We start from the raw sequence: 17,949 nt of genomic DNA on the forward strand, positions 1-17,949 counted from the left end.
TCTTATATCTATCATTATACCTATTTACCCAATTTTAATCCATTTTAATTAATTTTGAAAAGCATCACTTTTTACACCATTATTACTCTGTTGGGAAATTCAACAGATTTTTATTATAATTGAGGTGGAGATCATGAGCCAGAAGTGAGTTATGGATTGGAATTGTCCCTTTCCTGTTATACTGCACCATTTGAAAAGCGATAGAGGGCATGGATGATAATTTTGACCTATCAGGAAGAATTATTATGGGTAATTCAAACAGATAGTTCTACTGGTGGTTTGAAATGAGGCCTGATTCTTGTATATCTGTAGTTTAAGGAAAAAGTTTTAGAAGTGAACAATAAACTTGAATGATCCTAGATGCTTTTTTGTCAATCCCAAATGACAAAATATAGGCAAAATATATGCAAAATATAGGCATGTGGACAACATAATACAAGAGGAAAAGGCATGCATGAAAGAATGACTTAACTGTTCAATTTCTTTACGATATCGTTCTTCTTCCTCAGCAGCCTTCTGTGCAATTTCCATTTTCCGCCTAGAAATATATACCCCAAATGAAACTAATGAATGATACAATGTATAAAGTCACAATTTTTAGACAGCTTGTTCTACTGTTTGATGGATCATAACATTATACCCTGAAATATAAGAAATGCAACACTTATCTACCTACTAAGAAGCTTAAGCTTTATTCCTTCTTATTCTTTCTGATTAACAAATAACAAAGATGAGTAACTAGTAGGACTGATAAACATTTGAACTTGGGCATTATCTACCAACATCCTTTCATGATTTGAAAGTCATTGAAGGTGAACTATGGAAGTCTAATGTTTAAGGTGGTTATTTTGAGGCTATTTCCTGGCCTTTTCAACAGGTTTGAGCATGAACAGAAGACATTTCTTCTGAGGCTGTCGCAAATTATTAAAAAAATGCTCACTTTGTTTTAATGTCCCACTCAGTTGCTATTCCAGGAGTCCAATATTTAATGTACCATTTGTTAGTTCTTAGTTGTGTAATGATCTCAGTGCTTTTCTTTGTGTTAGATTAATAGGAAAGACAGAATTATTTACAAACATAATTTCAGTTTATTTATTTATTTTTTGCAATGCATATGGTAGTAGATTCCCAAAAAGCTTTCCTGGTTTTGTCACGCTTCTCTTCAAGAGTACTTATTGATAAAAGGTGACCATGACATATATTGCATTCTAACAAATAGTGAGTTAATTTCTGAACTGGTCAACATTTCATTTCATTAAAGATGGATAAGCATGTAATTTAATGGCACAGAAAGAACATGTTGTTGCACCATTTTGAATGCCCTATCTTCTTAAATCAGAATTCTACTTCTGCTATCAATATAATATGTTCTGAATAATGAAATGTAACTTTATTTATTGATTTTTCGCTGGTTAATTCCACATTACTTTTAGGTTCTTCTAGCAGTAGCATCCATCCATTATAATAGATAGAAGATTTATAATAGCTGCTGTAACTATAAGATATTATAAATCCCTAGTGTGGAAAGTCAGAAAACAGATAACATCATTCTCTTTTATTAATAATTATCCACTCTTGATTAGTATTTATAGTTTTGCCTTTTGACAAGAAAATTCTTATATTCAAAATTAGGCTTCATATCTAAGAAACGGTAATGTTAAAGTAGTATCATGCTATATGCTCACTGAAAAGCTCTGAAGCTTTCAGAAAAGAAATCAAATTGTAATGTATAACTGAATCAACAGTTATACATTACGGCAATTCATTAATTCATGAGACCACCTTCTGTCCCAAACTCTTACAGTTTTTCTTTTTCTTGCTGTTCTTTCAGGATTTTGTTGGTTTCCAGGGCAAGCCACTTCTGACGCATTAATTCTTGCCGCTCCATCTCACGGTTATATTCTTCCCTTTGCCTCTCTTCCTCAGTCATAAACAGCTCCTTGCCCTATTCATTTTAAATTCCAATTAATCAACTTAAGTCAGTCAATCATCATAGTAATTAACTTGAATTTTGCAATATTTTATTTAGGGAGAACCAAATGTTCTCTACAAAACTTAAAGACCAATGGTACCTTGTTTTTTTATTTTGGGAATAAACAAACAAAATTTAAATTTGGGAATTTTGATAGAACAGAAATAATTTTAAAGCAATAGCTGTAACAAATGTAAAAAGGAAAACACTGCATGTTAGGCTGTAGTTATCTGAATTCTATTCTTATTTTTAATGCATGTCATTTGTGTCTAGAATAACCCTATGTATTTTGGAATCTCATTTGTAAAAATTTGCCTTTGAGAACCTTGAAATCCATTTTAAATCTATTTTAGAACCATGAATATCTCATAAATTTAAACCTGTATGCTTTTTCATTTTAGCACTGTTTACTGTGGTTGATTACCTTTAAGTTATATTCTCACTTTTATTTTCTTGTAACTGTATATTTTTACACTGAAGGGTGTGAACAAGGCAGCAGAGATGTTATACACAGCAGTCTCTGTGGCTGAGCAGTGATTCAAAACAAATGTGAATGTATGTCTAGAATTAGAACAGGCACAATGTTGTCTGGTTCACTTTTATCATTTTGAAACGGATGATAAATTGTAGCAGAGGCTGTTCAATTACATCAAGCATTCTCCTTGCATTGTATTGCATTGTCCCTAGACTGAGTTTCTGCTACAATTTATCGTGTTTCAAAATGATAAAACCACACCAAACAACAGTGTGCCTATCATAATTCTAGAAATGCATAACAAAATAAAATCAGCAGAGAAAATATTGAATTGGCAAAGATGATTGAAGGTAATATTATGATGTTTATATCTTAGCCAGTCTATAATCCTATATCAATTTAGCCTTCCTATAAGCCTCCTTACATTTAATAAGACTTACTTTTAAGTAGATACATACACATTTCTAATGTTAAATTACTTAAGCCAAGGTAAAATCATCTTGGATTTTAACTATATGAACTTGGTAGTTAGGGTATATCTTCTATCCATTTTCTGCTTTGGAGGATCCCAGGATATGTGTTTTGTGTGTTTCATTTCTTACGGTGTAGACAGCAGCCTTTTGACTTTTCACAAGTCTTTTGTTGATTGCTGTGACATTAATACTTACAGCTCCAGTTACAACAGTGATTGTCAGGGTTTGACTGCTTTTCAACACTTTCACAGCCTGGGAGGGGGGGGGGAAGAAAAGGAAGGCGATGACAGAAAAATCAAACTGTAAAATCTAAATATTGTAAAAGTGCATAAATTCTACAGGACTAACAATGCAGTTAGAATAGCTTTTTATTCTTCTCAGTATAGTATTTTTTCAGTTATTATTCTAGAAAATAGCAGAACCTAATTCTAATTCCAGTCATTTGTCATAAATTGAACATTTTTTTTCAAGCAACAGTTTTTCAAACAACTACTTTAGGAACTTCTAACAAAAAATAAAATTTTGTTATTTTTAACCACCTAGAGATGGTTTTTCAGTTTGGAAATGAGGATAAAGTTTTATGCAATTTTGTGTAGAATATAAGAGAGTAATTCCCAAGTAAATACGTTAGGATTGCAAGTGTGTAGAACTTTTGACAAAGCTGACATGTCTTTTAAAAAAAATTAAATTAAAATCAATTTCCAAAATTTTTGGCTACTTTTTATCAGATAAATTATATATATATAAAATTAAAAAGAACATTTAATAATTTATTTATATGCCACCCGACTCCCAGTTACCCTGAACAGTTTACAATGGTTAAAACATTTTAAAAACAAAGAACAATATAGAAATAACAGGCTCAGAAATGATACAGAGAAATCAACTGGGTTCAATCCTTTATTTGCTTGCAGCTAAGGGACAGAATCTTGCCAAACTAAAGTTATAACCTTCCAATCTACTAGAAATATTAATCTATCTAAGAAATTCTAAATATGGCTATCGTAAACCTCTTTCCACTCTTTCTCCAGCTCGGGACGTGCATTCTCTTAATCTGGGCCTCACTCTGGGAACCTTCTGCATTATCAAAACTCTCCCCCATTGTTCCTGCAGGTGCACATTCCACTACACATAAAATAGCCCAAGATCAAGGGACATCAAGGTCAGAGGGCAACAGAAACAAACATCACCTCCAAAGGCCTGAGTGAAGGTCTTTTAGGCACTTTGAAATCCTATTGGGTGTAAGCTGCTTGAATTTGAGGGAATTACATGCCCATAGAAGGCAGCTACTGCTACAGAGAAGGTGAGCTTACAGAGTCCTGATAGCTGCCACATTTAAATGGTTAGGCAAATACAATGGGAAACAAGAACAGTTCCTCAAATAACCAGGTCCTATGCCATGTAGGGTCACTTGGGTTTTAATTACCTCCTTATGATCCACATTTGAGAAGTCCGTACCATTTACTTCAACAATCTGATCACCAACCTAAAAAACAATCAACAAAAGTGCTGAATATTTTTTGTACTCTTCTAAGTATAGTAAATGGTGATCCATTCCTTGCTTTGGAAAACTCTTGAAATAAGACAGATCCTTAAAGCTGTACTCTTCACTGTCCTTTCTCCCATTAAAACAAATATGTGCATGCACGGATGCACATACCCACATAGTTTTCATGCAGGAAGGTTAATACTGGAACAGTCAGCTTCCCATGAGCTACCTAATTTATCTTTGATTATCTTATTCAGTATCACAATTCAGTATTTAAGAGATGAACACGGCAGAATTTTCTGTTCAATGAAATCTGATAATAGATCTCCTTACTTTCAAATTGTGGTGTTGGAGAAAACTCTTGAGAGTCTCTTGGACTGCACAGAGATCAAATCAATCAATCCTAATCAATCCTGACTGCCCTTTGGAAGGACAGACACTGAAGCTGAGCTCAAATATTTTGGCCACCAAATGAGAGCAGAGGATTCACTGGAAAAGACCCTGATGTTGAAAAAGATTGAAGACAAAAGGACAAGGGGACAGCAGAGGGTGAGGTGGTTAGTGTCAGTGACACACTAAATATGAATTTGGGCAAATTCCGGAAGATAGTGGAAGACAGGTGGCCTGGCATGCTATGGTCCATATTGTTCAGACTTAGCGACTGGACAGCAACAACAAAACAGATCTCCTCCTTTGAGCTTGGAAAAATGTGATTTCCTGGATTTGCTTGCATTGGGAAATGGGGGGGGGGGATTTGAGACCTTTTCTTCCTCCTTTCTCTTCTTCTCCCGAGTTGTTTGCAGTTTGTCTGCAGAGCATTAGAAACTTGAAAGTTCCGAAATCATACAGCTCCAGGAAAGGTAACTGAATTACTTGATCTAAGCCATGAGATTAGATCATTTCAGAGCAACAAGATAGATGTATAAATTATCAGAATTTTTTTAAGCTGCTCATTGTTTTACTTTAATTTTTGGGACACATGGCTGAATCCTCCTCTACCCTCGTTTATTAATTAATTAATTGATAATCTGTATTTACGCTAACAAATAACCCTCAACATGACCAACAATAATAATATAAAATATATTATATTCACCTGCAGGTTAAAAATCAATTTCCACAAACCAAACTTTTTATGATTAGAGAATAACCAATAGAAATGCTTCCAAATTAAACATTTCCACACAATTAGATTTTTTTATAGTTTATATTTACCTCCAACCCCACTTCAGCAGATAACGAATTTGGTTTAACATTGCTTATGAAAATGCCAGGCTTTTGTGTAGGACCACTGGAAATACTGGAACAAAACATGAAAGAAATAAAATTACTAATTAATGGAAATCATATCAAGAATAGATTAATCACATTCCCCTCTCCCCATTCTTCATATATACCAAATCTAATCTGGTAGGTTGGGGACTTTTCTGAGCAAGGATAAGAAAGCAAAACAAGGTTTATTACAATAAAATGAACTTTTATTACAATGATATTTGTGTGTTAAACAAGGATTACATCACACAAATAGTTTGGATCTATGAAAAGGACAAATAAATTCAGTGAAGAGAGTTAAAGTGTTCTAATCCAGATGAAAAGAAAACTACTTTTACAATCAAGTGACTCTTTTAACTCTTTTTAAGGCACATATCAGCAATTAATAAAAAGGTCCACAATGATTCACATGAGTCAAAGGCCAAAGAAATGAGATGCCAATCCAGAAGGCAAACATGATGTTTGTAGTTTATCTCTGCTCTGGGGCTTAATAATTTGTACTAGCATTTTGAACAATAAAAATGCCAAAATTATACTTAATAATCCTTTTAATACTTAATGATTTACAGTATATGTGAAAGCAAATGTTTAACAGGGCTGTGCAGCACTTCATAGTTTGATCCCCAAAAATGTTTTGAAGTACTAGACCAGGGTGTCCAACTGCCGGCCTGCAGGCCGGTTGTATCATGCAGAGGCCGTGCCCACCCTAGCTCCAGCAATGCAAAAAAAGTTGTGATACGTCATGACATGTCACGTGATGAGTTTGACACCCATGTACTAGACCAGAGGTCCTCAACCTTTTGGGCACCAGGGACCAGTTCCGTGGAGAGAAGTTTTTCCACGGACCAGAGGAGGTGTGGTTATATGTGCTGCTTGCATCCTGCAGATGGGGCTTTGTTTGTTTGTACGGCCCGGTTGTTGGTATGCTGTTGCCCGGTACCGGTCCATGAACCGGGGGTTAGGGACCCCTGTACTAGACTATGAACCCACGGTCCATGAACCCGGGGGTTGGGGACCCCTGTACTAGACTATGAAACCTCCTGTAACTCTCTGCTTCTTTTCACAGAGCCACTTCAAAGCATCTTTATGGAATCAAACCCAAAGCTTTGCACAACTATCAAGTTTAATTGAAATTAATTGAAATTAAAGACTCATTCCCACTAACTACATTTTCTTGGAGAAACAAGTAACAAAAAAACACTATAGCTCACCTGCAACCCATGCCCTTTGTACCAATTAGGCTAATGAAAACTTTCTTTTCTTTATGATGTTTTCCTCCAGATGATGCAAGACCTGCAACGCTGTTTTGACCATCCTAGGATAAGAGAACAGGCTTTCTGAAACTGCAATATATTGGCTGCTATTAATTAAATAGAGAAGTTATCCCATGGCCTTGCTCTCCCAATTCAAATGGAATCTAAGTCTGCAGTCTAAGATGAAACACAAGATCTAGTAGTTGATCTGCTTACACAGATTGGAAAAATTAGGCCTGAGATTAGGAGAATGGGGCAGCTGTCTAAGCACAGATAGGCAGCAATAACAACTCTATATCTGTTCACCTCTCCTGGAAAACAGATAACATGTGTTCCTGTCCCATCTTCTGCCCTGAATCTAGATTCAGCTGTGGCCAAGTTGATATGGGGGGCGGATTATTTTACCTCAATCATCAAAATGCCTTAAGCTGAGCATATATATGTATGTATGTATGTATGTATGTATGTCTGTCTGTCTTTGGTTATTCGGGTTTTCTCCCGCGTAAAATTGGAAGTATCTTGGTGACATTTCGACGAAATCCCATTCGTCATCTTCAGGCTGGTGTTTTCAGCTTCGTGCTTCGAGGAGCAATGAGCCCAGGTGGCGCAGCAGTTAGAGTGCAGTACTGCAGGCCACTTTAGCTGACTGTTCAGCAGGTCAGCGGTTCAAATCTCACCGGCTCAAGGTTGACTCAGCCTTCCATCCTTCCGAGGTAGGTAAAATGAGGACCCAGATTGTTGGGGGCAATGTAAATATATATATATACATTGCTTACTGGTGTACACTGCTTAGAGAGTGCTTGCACTTAAAGCGGTATATAAGTCTCATAAATAAATAAATAAATCTTAAAAAAAAAACCCAACACAACTTAATACATATTGTCATAGGTATAATTGCTTCCACAAAAATGATAATAATTATTATTTGATGTAACCTGTAAACATGAATGCTGAATACTCTAAACCAGGGGTTCCCAACTCCCAGTCTGTGGATGAGCACCGGGCCGTGGCATGCCAGCAACCGGGCCGCACAAACAAGTGAAGCCCCATCCACGGGATGCAGGCAGCACATGAAACCACACCCCCTCTGGTCCACAGAAAAATCTTTCTCCATGGAAGCGGACCTTGGTGCCCAAAAGGTTGGGGGCTTCGGCTCTAAACTGCTTTATTCTGTTCCATCCTATCACTTTAACTGTGTTATCAATCCTCTGAGAAATAGTCAGCTTTGCAAGCCCACTGCCAATCTCAGTTCTCATCAGGTTATGTTTGTGGGAAGGATGAATTTTAAGGGTTTCTACTGCCCAATCTTCATTTTAGTGTGCAATTTAGCTTATAAAGATGAATTTAGCAGGTTTCTTTCTTTCTCTCCTTCTCTCTATTATAAAATGTTTATCCCATGTTATTCTCAGAACACATTACATTGAGAGAGACTGGTTGGTCAAAAATTACTTTAAAGCCACATCTTCCCATTCAGAATTTTAGCCATTATATCCAATTTGCTTTTCAAAAGACCATTTAATTTTGGGAGGCTATTTAGCAAGCATTTTCTTCAGCCAGTTCCAAGTTCTCCAACCTGGGCACCCTTCAGATATTTGACCTCTAAGTCATATAGAGGTTGAAGTCCACATACTTGGATGGCATCCAGATTTGAATGGCTACAACAGACTAGGCAACAAACTAGTCACTTAGGCTAAGATAGGCTATCTTTACAGCTTTCATCCCAATTAGTTATTCTTGTAATACCCTCATGGTTTTAAAACATTAAGGGATAGTTACAGAATTTTCATTGCCCCTCCTAGTATTTTAACCATGTAGACTTCCATATGGGGGAAGGCACTGTCTATTTTTATAAACCTGTTAAGGGTAACATCAAAAAGGTAAGCTGTCACTCAATAAAAATATAGGAATATATCTGCCTCGTCCCATTAAATAACCCAGCAGTTTCCAGGCACTTTTGAGATCAACTTTTATTAGTCCCAATCAGTGAGTCCAGTGGCAAGGAACATGAGTGCAGAGCATCTGTAATGAGGACAGATCTTTTAAAAAGAATTTTAAGACCACAAGATGTAATTTGTGATAGCTGAATGGGCACCTTACCCCAGGGTCAGATACAAACTGATCTACATACTGCCACTTGAGGGGTTCATCTGGGGAACTAAAAGAAAAGATACGCAGAGGACAAGTTGTGAGTCTGATATGTATCCAAATCAAATCAATGCTTACTAGGTAACTTCTTATCTCTGATATCTGTACTACAACATGTATAAAGCTATGCAGTTTTTAGTTTTTTGTAGGTAAACATTTTTTTAACAAACTGAAAAATACAATTGAAAATTACTACAGAATGTATGATCTATACTAGGAGTATCAAACTCGCAATATCACGTGACATGTCACGACGTATCGCAAATTTTTTCCCTTGCCGGCAATGGGGTGGGTGGTTTCGCCATGACATATCCGGCCCGCATGCCAGCAGTTTGACACCCCTTATCTATACTGTACACAAAATATATGTTTTCAGAAAAAAGCTTTACCTTTTGACAGGTATCATCCCAACATCTGCAATGAAATCATATTTCAAGGTGATTAACAAAATGTTCAGATTTATCTTATCTAATTCACATAAAATTATGGCGAGTATTTCACATATCAATTTGATCTAGAGGTTAAGGTACCAGGCTAGAAACCAGGAGACTATGAGTTCTAGTCCTGTGTTAGCCATGAAAGCTGGCTAGCTGACTCTCCCTCAGCCCAATTCACCTCACAGGATTGTTGTGGGGGAAAATAGGAGGAAGAAGGAGTATTAGGTATGTTTGGTGCTTTCAGTTATCTATAAAGTAATAAAGGTGGAATAAAAGATCTCAAAGCAATGGTGTACTTACGTCGCACTTTTATAGATACTGTTTTCTTTGTGCGTATAAGATTGATGACTTCTTCGTGAGTGCATGAAGAAATGGAGTAACCATTTATTCGAACGATCTCATCACCAACCTTAAATAAAAAGCAATCAACCAATCAAAACCCAATAGCATATTTCAGCAGAAATATACACTTGCAAATCAACCCTGGAAAGAAGTTGCTTCTGGTAGAGAGGGAGACACTTTCCTTTATGAAATGGGTAGAACGCATAAGAAAAAAATGGCAAGCCGCATAAAGTCCCTTAAACATGTCGTACCTGACTATGTTTGCTGAGGAATAAATAACTGGCTCTACAAGTCTAACCTTTATTCAATTTCTTTATAGTACATTGGCTGGATCCTGGATGTAAATGGAATTTTCAGCACATAAAATGGCTGTCATAGCAGGGCCTACTTTTCTCAATATGTCTGCCATGGTGCTTGTGCCTTATAAGTTATCTAACTTTTTATTACTCTTGTTACCATACAAAACGTGAAGGCAACATGAAGATTAGAGTCAGGGAAGAAATTCCTAATCCTTGGAAAAAGTGAACACTATCAATTAGATATTATTACTGGTAACTCAATTATGATTTTACAAAATCTAAAACAGTGGTTCTCAACCTTTTTAATGCCGCGACCCCCAACCGGTCGTAAGTCGAGGACTACTCAACCGGTCGTAAGTCGAGGACTACTCAACTGGTGCAGCACCGTTTGCAGAATGGGACTTTTGGCGGGCTCAGCAGGGCAGAGACAGCCTGGACAATTCCTATTGGCTTTTGAAATCCAATAGAATTAGACTATATTCAAGAGAGTCTATTCTATTGGCTTTCAAAAGCCAATAGAATAAAAGGGAGTAGCACAGCTAAGGAAAAGGGGAAAAAATGGCGGACTGCATTGTTTGGCGACCCCCGTGAAATGGTCGTTCGATCCCAAATGGGGTCCCGACCCACAGGTTGAGAACCACTGATCTAAAAGGTGCTGTTACTGACAGATGTTGCTGGTGAAATGCTATCTACCAGGTCATAAATGAATGTGACTGAATAAATAAAGTTGGTAAATACATTTATTTACTAACACACACTGAGCTGAGTTTACTTATGGACAATTCCATAGGAAGGTACTAATTCCACCTTATCTCTTCCAGCTCCTCTTCTCCTACCACCATACCACTAGCCAAATTTATTCAGAAGAATACCATGGGTGATAGATCAAGGATTATAAGTATAAATCAGTGAAAGTCATCAACCCCACTTTTCTATGTAGTGACTGCATCAAATGGCTTCCATAAATGGAAGATGTTCTTCTGTTGCAGAAGGATAACTCTAGAACCCTGCCACAAGGTCATAAATTTAACTATAATATAGGTTTAACTCTAACTCTAACCCTAACCATTTTTTTTCTGAAATAGTAATATTTTTCTAGGAAAAAAAAACATTGTCTTTCTCTAGAAAATGGTGAACAGTCCTCTCAACACAGCATTTCCAAGAAAAGTGGACCCTACTGCATGGAGACAATCTACAACTGCACAACCTATTCCTTTATGTTAATGAATAACTACATAATAGGCACAGATTGCAAGGTAGCATGTATGATCCAGTGATTTCCAGCTGCTGGGGAAAAGCTTCTGAAGAGTGGACCTTTGCCTTGGCATTCCATGCAGTAAAAAGTTGAGACTTCTTCTCCCATACATTAGTTGGGATCTCTTCTCCCATATGTTGATACAATGAATTTGCAATGAATACAACTATAAAAACTTTTCATTATTTTGGGCAGCACATGGAACTTCACATGAAAGCTGTGATGCAGCTGACTTAGGAACGTGAATTATACAGAGTAATTATTGTAAATTATCCTGATATATGTAATGTAACTATTTCCTCTGCCTCTGCAAATATCATTTCTCCACGCCCACTTTTATCTGAGGAAACAATTATTAATCCCTTTTAATTTATTTGTTCCTCTTCCCTCTTATATGACTTTCTTATCACTCTTAGTATTACTTAGTATAGCCATTTTTTTCTACCAATGAAGCAAAAAACCAGTAATTTTCAAAACTCGAAACCTACCTCACAAGGATTGCAATAGTTTTGCATCAGAACTAGCATACATATTATTTAGAGTTGCTTATTTATAAAACCCTAACACGCTTGTGCTTGGAAATAAACTGAAACACAAGTAATTGTGCAAATATCAATAAAATTGGGGGAAAGTTACAAAGTGCAAAAGGAAAGGAGAGAAAAGGAGATCATTGGTAGAAAATCCCTATAGGTTTTACAAATTTGACATTTGATTTAGTCTTATTTCATAGCTTGGCAAATGTACTATTGTATAATAGGTCTTCTCTTACTATACTGTATATTCTCTCAGGCATGACTCTGTTACAGTTATGCAACTGATAATTTGGAAGACCTAGCTTCTTGTTGATTACTTATTTATTCATGTTATACAGTTATTTAAGCCCAAAGGGATCTGCTAGAATGAATTAGGTAGCAACTATGAAGGACATAGAATGTTTTAGTTTAGATTCAAAACATTATTTGTGGACCAGGCTGAAATAATGGAATGAACAATTGGCTCCATAAACATTACAATGATATGATTGCTCCATCTACTGGGCAAAATCCTTATAAGCTCCCACTCCACACTTCGACAACTCTTTTTCATGGCTATAAGCCTCTTCCCCCTACCCCCATCCCCTCTTCTTTTAAGCACAAATCTCTAATAGGGAAATGTGATGCTGTTATTAATTAATTGGTTTTAAAGAGAATTGTAAGCTGCCCAAATTCGCTTGGATTAATTCAGATTCAACTGAATTAATAAATAAATAAGACAATGATGTAAGGCAGAGCACAACGAAGACTTTACTAGCAATAGCAATAACATTTAGATTTATATACTGCTTCATAGTACTTTACAGCCATCTCTAAGCAGTTTACAGAGTCAGCATATTGCCCCCAACAATTTGGGTCCTCATTTTACTGACCTTGGAAGGATGGAAGGCTGAGTCAACCTTGAGACAGTCAGAATTGAACTACCAGCTAGGGACAGAATTAGCCTGCAATACTGCATTCTAACTACTGTGCCACCACAGCGTTTCCCTGAAGATCCTTGGCCATCCCTGACATTCCCCCAATGTGCCTTCAAAGCAGTATGCTTCCCCTAAAGCAATGGTTAGTGACAATACGTAGAGCTTTCTATCTTTATCCATGGAGAACTGCAATTGTCAGTCACTATTAGCCAGAAAGTAATAATTTAGAATTTATCAAATACTTCCAAAATATAATGCAATGCTCTCTGTATCTTTGGGGTGATGGCAACTTTATAGGTCATCTGTTGAACAATACTTCTGGTGAGAAGAAAAATGAAAGCATTGTATTGCTTCTATTTATTAGTAAAAGTACAAAATATTTTTGAATTGCACACAAGAAACAGAATGCTCTCCAAAGTAGTCAACGATTTAAAAGATAAACAAATCAACTTGCCATTCTTCAGACCTCAGACTTATTCCTACAGTGAAATTCAACCCGCAGCTTCTTTAGTTTTGAATCTTCATTCCATAAATGTATTCCCCTGAATTACGGCAAGAATTCCTGCTGAATTCTCACTTCTCCCCTGAGCAAAGAAATAGGATGGTACTTCCCATATTAATGAGGGAACTGCCAGCAGAACTGGGCCAGCCTTAATCCTATTCCTATGTAGAGTATTTATCCAAACTGAACCTTCTTATAAGATTTGAACAACCAATAGATTGGTTGTTAGTTAATTGTATTCCCTCATTTAAAAATTTGGAAATGATAAATATTAAATGTTTAATTTAAATATCAACGCAAAATTAAAGCTGGGAAAATTCATAAGGTTATTGATGGTCCAAAAGATGGAATGTTAAAATAAATAAGACATATAAAAGTATTGATAAATGTAAGAAAGCTATTAAGTAGCTGATGGATAGAATAAGAAGTATACAGGTGAAACTTGAAAAATTAGAATATCGTGCAAAAGTTCATTTATTTCAGTAATGCAACTTAAAAGGTAAAACTACTATATGAGATAGACTCATTACATGCAAAGCAAGATAGTTCAAGCTGTGATGTGTTATAATTGAGATGATTATGGCTTACAGCTCATGAAAACCCCAAATCCACGATCTCAGAAAATTAGAATATTGTGAAACGGTTCAATATTCTAGGCTCAAAGTGTCCCGCTCTAATCAGCTAATTAAGCCATAACACCTGCAAAGGGTTCCTGAGCCTTTAAATGGTCTCTCAGTCAGGTTCAGTAGGAATCACAATCATGGGAAAGACTGCTGACCTGACAGTTGTGCAGAAAACCATCATTGACATCCTCCATAAGGAGGAAAAGCCTCAAAAGGTAATTGCAAACGAAGTTGGATGTTCCCAAAGTGCTGTATCAAAGCACATTAATAGAAAGTTATGTGGAAGGGAAAAATGTGGAAAAAAAGGTGCACAAGCAGCAGGGATGACCGCAGCCTGGAGAGGATTGTCAGGAAAAGGCCATTCAAAAGTGTTGGGGACTTTCACAAGGAGTGGACTGAGGCTGCAGTCAGTGCATCAAGAGCCACCACACACAGACGGATCCTGGACATGGGCTTCAAATGTCGTATTCCTCTTGTCAAGCTGCTCCTGAACAACAAACAACGTCAGAAGCGTCTTACCTGGGCTAAAGAAAAACAGAACTGGTCTGTTGCTCAGTGGTCCAAAGTCCTCTTTTTGATGAGAGCAACTTTTGCATCTCATTTGGGAACCAAGGACCCAGAGTCTGGAGGAAGAATGGAGAGGCACACGCTGCCAAAAGCACCAAAACCTGGTTCAATGACTGTGGGATTACTGTGCTTGATTGGCCAGCAAACTCGCCTGACCTGAACCCCATAGAGACTCTATGGGGCATTGCCAAGAGAAAGATGAGAGAGATGAGACCGAACAATGCAGAAGAGCTGAAGGCCGCTATTGAAGCATCCTGGTCTTCCATAACACCTCAGCAGTGCCACAGGCTGATAGCTTCCATGCCACGCTGCATTGAGGCAGTAATTGCTGCAAAAGGGGCCCAAACCAAGTACTGAGTACATATGCATGCTTATACTTTTCAGAGGTCCGATATTGTTCTATGTACAATCCTTGTTTTATTGATTGCATGTAATATTCTAATTTTCTGAGATTGTGGATTTGGGGTTTTCATGAGCTGTAAGCCATAATCATCACAATTATGACAAATCACGGCATGAACTATCTTGCTTTGCATGTAATGAGTCTATCTCATATATTAGTTTCACCTTTTAAGTTGCATTACTGAAATAAATGAACTTTTGCACGATATTCTAATTTTTCGAGTTTCACCTGTACTAATTTAAACAAGAGACAGTATGTATTAAGGGAAAAAAGAGAGGAAATATTGACTGTAATAGTTGGAGATTTGTATTAATAATACTTGTATGTAATGGAATTATTGTAACTGAGACACCACGTTGCTTTTCAAAGATATAATTGTAACATTGGAAAATTAATAAAAAGTTTTTTAAAAAATAATTGTACTCCCATATTCACAGAAACATTTGACTTCCCATGGCTGATCTTAAAAAAAGGTAATGTGTTTCACAATTAGTACTTGGATAGAAAACCACTAGAGCAGTGATGGCAAACCTTTTAGAGACCGAGTGCCCAAAAACTGGCCCCGGCCCCGCTCCACCCCTTGCCCTGCCCCCACTCCGCCTGCACCCCTCCTGCCCGCAGGGCCACTCACTGCCTCCAGGGCTCACCGCAGATCGCCCAGCAGCGTCATGGCAGCCATGCCCTCTGCCTGTGCTCTGCAGCATCAACTGTGCACAATGGGGTGTGAGGGCAGAGTCTTGTCTATGCTGTCTGGCTGCCATGTCCTGAGCTGCACTGCTCCACGTGGGCCACGCTCGGGGGCAACTCTCCTCCAGGGGGCTGCTAGTGAGGAGGGGGTCGCGGGGGGAGGCAAAGCTGGGGCAACGGCACATGTGCCCACAGAGAGGGCTCCGAGTTCCGCCTCTGGCACCCGTGCCATAGGTTCGCCACCACTGCACTAGAGAATCCCAAATTTGCAGAAATAGAAAACAGCAAACTTTCCCACATTGTCCATATTGGCATTAAGAGTTAAGTTTTTCTTGAAGGAGTCCTCATCTTTTTATACTTTCCACATCATAGCGCAATAGTTTCTAAGTTTGTAAAATATTAATCACAAATATTCTAATATTTTCTAGAATGCCATTGCACGTGGTGCAGCAGTGGTTAGAATGCAACACTGCAGGCTAATTCTGCTGACTGCTGGCTGTCAGAAGTTTGGCAGTTCAATTCTCACCGGCTCACTGTTGAATCAGCCTTCCATCTTTCCAAGGTCAGTGAAATGAGGACCCAGATTGTTGGGGGCAATGTGGTGACTCTGTAAATTGCTTAGAGAGGGCTCTAAAGCATTGTGACCATGTACATAAGTCTAAGTGCTAATGCTATTGTTATCATTACCATGAAAGAAACAATGAAAAACCTTAGTTCTCAGGTGTTTTAGAATGAAGGAAATTATTAAAGTAGAACATGCCTTCTTTATACAAAATTCTATGTCCAAGGAAATGCTTTTAGGAAATATTGTATGTCTTGCATTTTCAGCATATATTAAGCTACTTGTGTTATTGCTGAAGAACTATGGAGCTAAAAAGACAAGTGTCAAACAGAAAATACTTTGTTTTCACTTTTGCAAACAGTCCCTTTACTAGCTGGATAATAGGAAGCAGAACTGTGGTGGTTTCAAATTTTCTATTTTCTCATTTTGCTGTACTTCTATTATCCATAATAACATCCAGCTCCTTTTAGCCCACAAAATATCTCCTCGATATTTGTGTTCGGGAAGAATAGCTAGAAGAATTTTTGAAAAGGTGAATTGCATGAAAAGGCTAAACGCTATCTATTCAGAAAAAAAAATGAAGAAATCACAGGAAAATAGGTCAGAGCTAGAAATGTTTCTCAGTTACAGATACATATGAGGGTAGTTTTAGTGGTATAGAATACTTTTAATTTCTCATAGATGAATCAAAATGATATGGAAAAAAGGAGAAGAAACTGATATCTTCTATTCATTACTTTTCTCAGACCACATTTTTTCCAGCTTAGAAAATGTGTGGAGATTTAATGAAATAATGCAGATGGATGAAATTTCAGAAGCATTTGGCATTATCATGAGACAGCAATTTAGGACAATGGACCGCCTGTCAACTTCTCTTATTTACTTGTTTTCAGAAAGTTTCAGAGAGTGTCCCTCAGAGATTATTACGAACACAGTTTATGTTAATACTTAACATCACGTATCAACAGAGTATAAGGTCAGCAGCTATGTTTGCTGCAGATTCCTAACAGCTTTTTAGAAATTTTTGATTATAATATAAGGAAAAAATAATATTTGTTAACATGCTTTCTATTTAAACATGGATTTGTTTTTTTTGTGGGGGGTTTTTTGGTCTTTTCTTGAGTTAGCTTATGAGTTAATATATAATACTCATGGTTTTCTAAACCATTTGTAACATAAAAGTGCATACATTTATAAGCCATTGCTTTCATGTTATAAACAACATTTGGGTGTGCTTCTCCCTCCCTCTTTGTGTAATAGAAAGTCAAATTATTTCCCAGCATATATAGAAGATATTCAAGGAGATATAAAGTTGCAAGTATAAATGGTAACTTTAGTATCTGCCAGCTTGACATGATTAACATAACCAAAGGCTGTTTTATAATCATTGATATACATATTGATTTATTTTTGTTACTGTTTGGCTTTCTCAATTATTTAGCACTAGCAATATTGTGTCTTGTTCCTCGGCCTTTATTAGGGGCTCTAATCTTAGATAACCATTAATTTTATTTTGCTAGCATGTGAAATTAAAGATATTGTATGATAGTAGTTCCCAATTTAAGTATCCATTCTTTTTTATTAGTATGTAGAGTGATCTCTTCCAATTTGTTGGCCATTGTGTCATTCTCCAAATTTTCTGGTCCAGTTTGATTACAATCTTTACAAATTTTTCTTCTGATAAGGATTTTTCTTCCTAAAATGCATTTTGGTTATGGTACTTGCAAGACTTTTAGCTATATA

At 36.9% G+C, this 17,949-nt stretch overlaps 1 protein-coding gene across 3 annotated transcripts in view; it reads right to left on the bottom strand.

The window, feature by feature from the left end:
* USH1C (USH1 protein network component harmonin) overlaps positions 1-17,949 on the bottom strand; it is a 52,026-nt gene that overhangs the window by 26,211 nt on the left and 7,866 nt on the right. For all 3 annotated transcript variants that reach the window (XM_039344643.1, XM_039344641.1, XM_039344642.1), the window contains exons 5-13: positions 9,817-9,925; positions 9,469-9,493; positions 9,032-9,089; positions 6,893-6,996; positions 5,625-5,709; positions 4,347-4,406; positions 3,116-3,172; positions 1,803-1,945; positions 473-538 (exon numbers count right to left, since the gene is read on the bottom strand). In XM_039344643.1, the coding sequence (XP_039200577.1) occupies positions 473-538; positions 1,803-1,945; positions 3,116-3,172; positions 4,347-4,406; positions 5,625-5,709; positions 6,893-6,996; positions 9,032-9,089; positions 9,469-9,493; positions 9,817-9,925 (707 nt within the window). The remainder of the gene's footprint in view (positions 1-472; positions 539-1,802; positions 1,946-3,115; positions 3,173-4,346; positions 4,407-5,624; positions 5,710-6,892; positions 6,997-9,031; positions 9,090-9,468; positions 9,494-9,816; positions 9,926-17,949) is intronic.

Source organism: Crotalus tigris, unplaced genomic scaffold, assembly GCF_016545835.1.
Source record: "Crotalus tigris isolate CLP2741 ecotype Arizona unplaced genomic scaffold, ASM1654583v1 scf7180000017933.3771270, whole genome shotgun sequence".
NCBI classification, from domain to species: Eukaryota; Metazoa; Chordata; class Lepidosauria; order Squamata; family Viperidae; genus Crotalus; species Crotalus tigris.